We start from the raw sequence: 8,674 nt of genomic DNA, 5'->3' as shown, positions 1-8,674 counted from the left end.
GGACAAACACGGAAAACCAGGGGACGTCAGCCCTTATCTGGAGCTCATTAATGGGGAACATTAGTCAGCTGTGAAGGCCAAGATGGGGTGATAGGCATGTGGTGGGCCGGGGTGGGGAGTGGGGGCAGGGGAAGCCATAGGGGTGAGGAAGTATTAGTCTAAACTCCACCTCCGCCCCACGTGTCCAAATGCTGGATGGAAGGACCCTGTAAATGCCCATGACCCAGCCTCCCCAGAAACCCTGAGAGAGAGAGAGAGAGAGAGAGAGAGAGAGAGAGAGAGAGAGAGAGCACGGGAGAGAGGGAGAGAGGGAGACCCAAGCCTCCTGCCCCGAGACAGCTGGGCCGGCCCACGGAAAGCTCGGCAGCATGTGGGAACTCCGGTCCATAGCCTTCTCCAGGGCCGTGTTTGCAGAGTTCCTGGCCACTCTCCTCTTCGTCTTCTTCGGCCTGGGATCGGCCCTCAACTGGCCGCAGGCCCTGCCCTCGGGGCTGCAGATCGCCATGGCCTTCGGCCTGGCTATCGGCACCCTGGTGCAGGCGCTGGGCCACGTCAGCGGGGCCCACATCAACCCTGCCGTGACTGTGGCCTGCCTGGTGGGCTGCCACGTCTCCTTCCTCCGGGCGGTCTTCTACGTGGCTGCCCAGCTGCTGGGGGCCGTGGCAGGAGCCGCTCTGCTGCACGAGATCACACCAGAAGACATCCGAGGGGACCTGGCCATCAATGCGGTGAGTAGCCCGAGCTGCACCTCCTCCCCAGGGGCGGATGGGATGGAGGGAACAGGTCTGGGAGTGGAGAGAGACAGAGGGAGAGAGGCTGCGGTGGGGAGGAGGGGAGGACGGGGGGGGGGGGGGGATCAGAGGTGCTGGAACCAGGAACACAGCTCCCACAGGAGAACCAGGTGGAAGGAGCAACAGGCCAGAGCTGAAGCCGATACGATACCCCCGGCGCGGCTGGTACCTTCTGCCCTCCCTCGTGGAGGAAGGCCTGGGCTAGGACTCGGTGGAGGACAGGGTCCCAAAGTAGAAGTGCTTTCCGGACTGGGAGGAACCTCAGAGTGAGTCCCGTGGGTCTTCTGAGGGGAGAAGGACCCACCTTTTCTTCAGCATGTACCGGCCTCCTGCGGGGGACTCCTCACGAGCCTCGCACGGACACCTCGCAACAGCACTGCAAAGTAGGGACGGGTACGTCCTTCCTTAAGAATATGGAACAGCCGAAACCGGTTCGGCTCAGTGGATAGAGCATCGGTCTGTGGACTGAAAGGTCCCAGGTTCGATTCCGGTCAAGGGCATGTACCTTGGTTGCGGGCACATCCCTGGTAGGGGGTGTGCAGGAGGCAGCTGGTCGATGTTTCTCTCTCATCGATGTTTCTAGCTCTCTCTCCCTCTCCCTTCCTCTCTGTAAAAAAATCAATAAAATATATTAAAAAAAAAAAAAAGAATATGGAACTGAGGCTCAGAGAGGGCAAGTGCCACGGCCAGGCTTCAGACCCAGGTTTGGCTGCAAAACCCACGATCTTCCAACCTGAGCCATCACCTAAGTCTTGTTTTGCAAACAAGGAAACTGAGGCTCAGAGAGGGGAAATATGAGCCTAAAGTTCTACAGTGTGTCAATACCAGAGAAAGTACCAGAACCAGGGGGCAGCAGAGGGGCGCTGTCTCTCCAGAACCTGGAGCCCGTGAGCTAACTTCCGAGTGGACAATGTGATGGGGCCGGGGGCTGAGGGCTGAGAAAAGGCTAGGATGGCCATGGCAGGGGACAGACTGAGGAATGTGACCATTTCCATTGAGGACAAAATTGGTTTAGTTGGCAGCAAGGGGAGGTTCACTTAGACAAAGAGCAACTTCCTGAGAACAGGGCCAAGAAAGTCTCAGAATGTGACTGAGGAATCTCCTCTAATCGCAGGGCGACGGGACTGCTAAGGGGACAGGGGGACTCTCAGTCTTGCTCTTCCATCATGTCACAGTTGACTGGAGCCTCAGAATGGGAGGGTCTGGGAGGTCTCCCCCAAGGTTATCACTGCCTTGAGGAACTGAGGAGAATGGTGGCTAACCCGGCACTTGGGTGCGTTGGGAGCTGGGGGTGATGCCGCAGCCCCTCCATGCCCCCACCTGCTCCTCTCGTGGATCTGGGCAAGGCCTGGGCATCCGAGGGCGTGGGTGGGGAGGAATGGTCTGTGCCCATCAGAACCCCGACTCCCGACCCCCGCCAAGCCCAAGCCCAGACAGCAAGTGCCTCTCTCGGGCCTCAGTTTCCTGCATTTTTTGGCCTGCTCTGTCCCTGGCCACTAGGTTAGAGCTCTGGTGTGTCTGAAGCATCCTGCACAGTCCCTGTGGCCACCCACTCCTCTGCACGAGTGGCCCTTTCTGATACGAGGGGCATAGATACCCCAACTGGGGAGCTTCTCTCTTCTTACTTCTTCCGAGTGGACAATGTGATGGGGCTGGGGGCTGAGGGCTGAGAAAAGGCTAGGATGGCCATGGCAGGGGACAGACTGAGGAATGTGACCATTTCCATTGAGGACAAAATTGGTTTAGTTGGCAGCAAGGAGAGGTTCACTTAGACAAAGAGCAACTTCCTGAGAACAGGGCCAAGAAAGTCTCAGAATGTGACTGAGGAATCTCCTCTAATCACAGGGCGACGGGACTGCTAAGGGGACAGGGGGACTCTCAGTCCTGCTCCTCCATCATGTCACGGTTGACTGGAGCCTCAGAATGGGAGGGTCTGGGAGGTCTCCCCCAAGGTTATCACTACCTTGAGGAATGGAGGAGAACCCCGCCTGGCTGGAGGGAGGCAGCCGTGGCGCTGACTTACCCGGAGGCTAGAGGTCCCTAGAAAGGCTAGCCTGGCCACCAGGGAGTTTCCATGGATGTGCGCCTGCTCTGTGCCAGGCCAGATATCATTGCATTCTTGGTATAATGCTGTAAGGTGAATTCTGTGATCCTCTACCATGAGTGGTAAATTGAGGCTCAGCTTTCAACTGATTCAAGTCACAGAACCAGTAAGTGTCAGTACCTGGAAATGGACCCAGAGCCATCTGACACCAAACCCATGTCCACACCGTCTCCCTGAGAGCAGCCATTTACCAGCAGGAATGGGGCTGGGGCTCTGCCACTGTCGATTCCAGTCCTCACACAGTCCTCCCGAATTTTGTTATCCCCATTTTACAGAAGGACAAACTGAGGCTGAAGTAAATAGGGGCCCATGGTAAGTCAGAGGCCTCCAAAGTGTCTGCCTTTAAAGTGCCTTTCACTGTCCCCCACTACAGGCTTTGACATTGGGTCACAGGGGATTGAGAATAGGCTCTAGGAGACCCAACAGTGACAGTCCAATGGCTGGGATCCAGGGGTCGGGTTTCAAGGCCTGAAGAAGGGGCATGGGAGGTGAGCGCTGTCACAGGTCTACCTGGTTCAGTGCCCAGCCCCAAAGGGCAGGGTGTAGGGCACAGAATGACAAAACCCAGAGAGAAATCCAGTTCTGGGTGTGGTCCAGTTATGAAATTACCTCTTTGCTTGGCCTCAAGTTCTCTCATTGCCCAAGGCAGGGTCTGATGGGGTCACAGGCACCCCGCATGGCTATGGAGGCATCACAATGCAGGGCTCCAGCACCCTCACCTCAACTTCCATGGTATGTGCAGAGAGCAAATCACAGGGCAAAACTGAGGCCTGAAATGCAATGGGAAACAGGCACAGTCAAAGGGAACAGCCAAAGGTTAGAGGAAAGAGTCATATGCTAGGCTTGGGGGGGGGGTGCGGTTAAGGGGCACACTAGGACTATCCCCAGACACTAGTCCCTGTCCCTGGGAGCCCTCTGACCATGGGCCTCTGGTTACACCAGTATCTTATGGCCTAGGGAGAGAGGAAGGCCTTCCTGTTACCTGGCCTCCACTTCCTGCTGTATTCAAAACCTTTTATCTTCTTGCTCTTCAAGAAACAGAAAATTTGGCCCGTCCAATATGGCTCAGTGGTTGAGCATTGATCTATGAACCAAGAGGTCATGGTTCAATTCCCAGTCACAGCACTTGCCCGGGTTGTGGGCTTGGTCCCGGGTGAGAGGCGTACTGGAGGCAGCCAATCAATGATTCTCTCTCATCATTGATGTTTCTATCTCGCTCTCCCTCTCCCTTCCTCTCTGAAATCAATAAAAACATTTAAAAAAGAAAAAGAAAAGCAAGAAAAGAAACAGAAATTCTGGATTCCGCGTCCTTTTCCGCTCACATTGTAGGCACACAATCCCAGCCCCCAAATCTCATGGGCTATGGAGTCATTTCTCCTACCTCTGACCGGGGAATCACGGGCAGTCTTTGAGTCCATCCCTCTGCCTGTGGGCCACGGGCCCAGGAAGAAGCCATCAGTAGTTTGGACTAAGGTGGCTGGTGAGCCCAGGTATTCTGGCTCCCAGCCAGCCCACAAGCCGCTCTGGAGTCTTGACAGGACGATGGAGCCAGTGCGGGGAGCATGCTCACTGTTCCCCCCTCTCTGTCCTCAGCTCAGCAACAACACGACAGGTGGCCAGGCCGTCACCGTGGAGCTCTTCCTGACGCTGCAGCTGGTGCTCTGCATCTTCGCCTCCACCGATGAGCGTCGTGGAGACAACCTGGGCACCCCTGCCCTGTCCATCGGCTTCTCCGTGGCCCTGGGCCACCTCCTTGGGGTAGGTCATGGCCTCAGCCTCACTGTATACAAGACTTTCCCCCAAGGAAACACACCCAGAGACCACTCTAGAGACAGAGACACAGAATCCCCCCAAATGGCAGACAAAGACCCCAGAGGGACAGATACAGACTCCCACGAAGGACAGACACACCTCAGAGGGTCTGACTGCCAGATACCCAAGCACAGATATGACTCCGGCCTCAAAGGAATAGAGCCCAGTAAACATAACATGAACTTAATTGTCCGGGGGGTGGACTCCCTTTAGGTTGAGCTCAAGGTCTGGAGAGGGGCGCAGGACTCCCCCCCACAGGCCTCCCCTCTTTTCTCTCCCTTTCCCCTGCCTCCCACTGCAGATCCACTACACGGGCTGCTCCATGAATCCTGCCCGCTCCCTGGCTCCGGCTGTTGTCACCGGCAAATTTGATGACCACTGGGTAATGGCAGAACCCTCCCGCCCTTCCTCCCCTCCCCAGGAACCTTCCAGGGCCAGCTCAGCCCGGGCTGGAACAGATCCGGGAGGGGTGCTCCACGCCTTCCCCGGGGTCCCTGGGGCCCACCCTGCAGGTGTGATGCTGAAAGACTCGGTTTCCCCGTCTGTAAGTGAGGACCCTGGCGCTCTGGCCTCTCTGCCTTCGGGAAGGGTTAAGTGAGGTCACTGGTGTGAACAGGTCCCCGGTGCCTTCGGACCTGATAAACGGTAATAGTTATGCTGGCGAACACGCATTTTTATTCGGCGCTTATCTGGTGCTTAGTGTGTGCCAGGCCTTACTCTATATTAACTCCTTTAGTTTTCACAGCCCTGGGCGGTGTTGTAATGAAAGGAAACTGAGGCACCGAGGGGGTGAATGAGGTGTCCAGGTTCACGCAGGCAGTCCGCTGGGGAATCCGCACCCTGAACCCCAACTCACAGGCCTCCCCCCACAGCCCGCGTGGTCATTTCTAATCACAGGACACGCACTTTATACCCGCGTGAGGCCCCGGCCGCCCCCGCGGCGGGAGAGGAGCAGGCCCCCGCGCCCCGCGCCCCCGGCCCCCCCCCCGCCCCCAGCGCCCTCCGCTCCCCCCGCAGGTCTTCTGGATCGGACCCCTGGTCGGCGCCATCCTGGGCTCCCTCCTCTACAACTACGTGCTGTTCCCGTCCTCCAAGAGCCTGTCGGAGCGCCTGGCCGTGCTGAAGGGGCTGGAGCCCGACACCGACTGGGAGGAGCGCGAGGTGCGGCGGCGGCAGTCGGTGGAGCTGCACTCGCCGCAGAGCCTCCCGCGCGGCAGCAAGGCCTAGGCGCCCCGCCCGCCCGCCCGCCCGCCGGCCCCAGCTCCTGCGGCCCAGGTCCTGCCGGGGCTCCGAGGCACCGCCACCCCTGCCAGCCCACCCGCCCCGTCCCGGGTCCAACGTTGGCCCCCAGGGCAGAGGAGCTGCTTCCAGGGCCTGCACGACTCCCGGGGTGCGGGGTGCGGGGTGAGCCTGGCCGACCTGTCTAGAGGCTGCAGGCTGGAGAGCAGTGGACTCTCTCTGGCCCCTTGCAGGGAGCTGGGGACGTGGGGACCGCGCTGGGAAAGGAGGGCGGGTGAGCGGGCGGAGGAGGATTCTGGAGAGCCAGTCTCCAGTAGTGGGTGGGGTTGCGGGGAGAGTGTGCAGACCCCACCATGGGGGGTCTGGGAATGGGGTTTTGCTAGTGTGCAAGTGTGTTCATTCCCGAATGCCTCTCTGCCCCCAGGTGTAGGGCTGTGCTTGCTCCTGAGTGTGAGCAAGTGTGCCTGTGGTGGTGCGCGTGCGCACTGGCTGGCGACCCCTCTCTCACCTTCCCCTTGACCCCTTCCTCCCTTACTGCAATGACTCCACTTCCTCTGCCGCGGTTGAGTCCTTGCCAGGGGTCCCCCCCACCCCCCACCCCAGGCCCTCTAAGAGTGCTCCCTGGAGAAGGGAGGGTCTGGAGGCCACTTGGAGAGGGCTGAGGCAAGCACCTGAATTCCCTACCCTGCCCCTCCTGGGAAATTTCCCCAAGCTCAACGCTGGGCTAAGACTTGTCAGGACCCATTGCTAGAGGCGGAAAGGAGTCAACCAGAGAATGGCTCCCCCACAACTGACCTCTGGAAAAAGGAAAATTGGTGGGCCAAGGACCTCCTTCTGCCCTGAGGGAGGATCTCTCCAAGGGAGGAAGCAGGGGTGTGTGTGTGTGTGTGTGTGTGTGTGTGTGTGTGTGTATGCATGTGACCAACATGTGTGCATGTGCCCCCACCTCCAGGGGGCTCTAGACCTCGAGATTAGCCTCCCACTGTGACAGAGAAAACAAAAGTTCTTTGTGGGCCCCTGGCTTTTGTCTTGGGAGAGGGAGAAATTTGCAACTAGACACTTCTTGAAAGGAGACACTCCATTTCGCAAGTGAGCCCTCTCACCCAGCACACCCTGTGGCTGGCTGAGCAAGGAAGGCGCTTAGGCATGAAACCACAGGCACCAGGCAACACCCCTCCATCACCCATCCCACCACAGGCCCCCCTCCCCAAGCAGCAGCTCTTCCCCTCTCCGTCCCTCCTCCTCATTCCCAGTGCTCCCTCCCTCCAGCCCCACCACAGGACAGTTACTGTGGAGAGAGTAACTTGTCCAGGCAGAGGCAGGTTTGTGTCTAGAGCCTGGGCTTCTACATTTCCAGGCCAGTGTGTCGGCTCTCAAACGAGATTAACTGGGATTAAGTGAGATGGTGCATGTGAAGATGCTGTGTGCACTGTGGTTCCTCATACCATTATCACTCATTATTGAAATCATTTCACCATTTCTGCTTCCTGGGGCTAGAATGAAGAAGGGGCCTGGCCCCCTCCTCTTTTTACCTCTTTTAGTTGGTAGTCAGAGCAAAGGAGAGCCCTGAGAACCCCAAGGTGCAGACAGAAGGAGCTAGGCTGGGGTCTGGCCCCTTCCTGGTCCGGCCTCTTAAACGCTCCTGACCTGAGTGCACGCTGGTTGTTCTCTCCTTTCTTTCTTCCCGCCACCCAGACCATCCATTCTCTCCTTCCTCTCCAACCTGCTGCATGGCTAACTTAAGAATCACGCCTTGAGCCCCTTCTGCGTGCTCTCTGATGCCTGCATGCTTTCAGGGCGTCGATATGTATCTGTACCACACTGCGCCAAGCACCCACTGTGCACCCGAGTCTCCAGCCCCTTCCTGCCCTCCTCTCCCTTCAGAGATGGACCGAGTACCAGGAACATTTCTGTAATTGTGCCCACTCTGCATCTGTCTTTTTTGTCTTCCTTGACCAAAGCTCCCTTTGGGGTCAGAAAAAGGCTGCTCTGGGTCATTGGAGGCGATTCTTCCACCCACCCCCCACACCCCCACCCCCGCCCAGGACCAGCCACTTGACCTCATTACAGGGAGAAGAGTCAAGTCAGAGACCAAAGTGGCCTCCAAGGCAGTACTCCTGGTAGCTGACTGTCCTTCTCTGGAAGTTCAGGGACAGCAGAGCCCTGAGCTGTGGGCCAAGCCCGGATGTGTCCCAGGCTCTTCGTCCCCTCCACCTCACCTCAACCTGTCCCTTTAGAAGTTACCAAGAATGTCTCTCGATATCTGTTTCCCTTCCTGGATTTCATCTCCCTCAGAACTAAATGTGAGATCCCCACCGCTTCTAGCCCTGATGGCCCAGATTGGGGTTACTAAGGTCAGAGTTCAAGGCAAAATTCAAAGTGATGAGGTTGGAGGGGAACTGACACCTTTGAGCATCTCTTGTGTCCCAGCCTCTGTGCTGGGTGCTTTACATGCGTTATCTCACTTAATCCTCCTAAAACTGCAGGACTCCCTTATCCCAACCCTGCGGGATAGGCAAGGCAAACACTGTCACGCGCCGCAAAATGACATTTAGGTCAACAACTCATCACATATGCGACGGTGGTCTCATAAGATTATAATGGAGCTGAAAATTCCTATCATCTAGTGACAATCGTAGCCATCGGAGCATCGTAACATCTTAGCACAACAATTACTCACATGTTTGTGATGATGCTGGTGCAAACAAACCTACTGCGCCGTCAGTGG

The 8,674-nt window shown here is 57.5% G+C and overlaps 1 protein-coding gene across 1 annotated transcript; it reads left to right on the top strand.

Moving 5' to 3' along the window:
- Window positions 1-368: 368 nt before the first annotated feature.
- AQP2 (aquaporin 2) lies at window positions 369-5,934 on the top strand. The gene is made up of 4 exons (XM_008140657.3): window positions 369-728; window positions 4,489-4,653; window positions 5,009-5,089; window positions 5,725-5,934. Exons 1-4 carry the CDS (start codon window positions 369-371, stop codon window positions 5,932-5,934), a joined length of 816 nt encoding a protein of 271 aa, XP_008138879.2.
- Window positions 5,935-8,674: the final 2,740 nt, after the last annotated feature.

This window comes from Eptesicus fuscus, chromosome 7 (assembly GCF_027574615.1).
Source record: "Eptesicus fuscus isolate TK198812 chromosome 7, DD_ASM_mEF_20220401, whole genome shotgun sequence".
Classification (NCBI taxonomy): domain Eukaryota; kingdom Metazoa; phylum Chordata; class Mammalia; order Chiroptera; family Vespertilionidae; genus Eptesicus; species Eptesicus fuscus.
This window is presented reverse-complemented; position numbering and strand designations above follow the sequence as displayed.

Excerpts from the sequence above, each read along its gene's own strand:
- AQP2 (XM_008140657.3), top strand. The coding sequence starts at position 369 with ATGTGGGAACTCCGGTCCATAGCCTTCTCCAGGGCCGTGTTTGCAGAG. Across the intron at positions 4,654-5,008 it reads CCCTGGGCCACCTCCTTGGG|ATCCACTACACGGGCTGCTC; the intron begins GTAGGTCATGGC and ends CTCCCACTGCAG. Across the intron at positions 5,090-5,724 it reads GCAAATTTGATGACCACTGG|GTCTTCTGGATCGGACCCCT; the intron begins GTAATGGCAGAA and ends CTCCCCCCGCAG.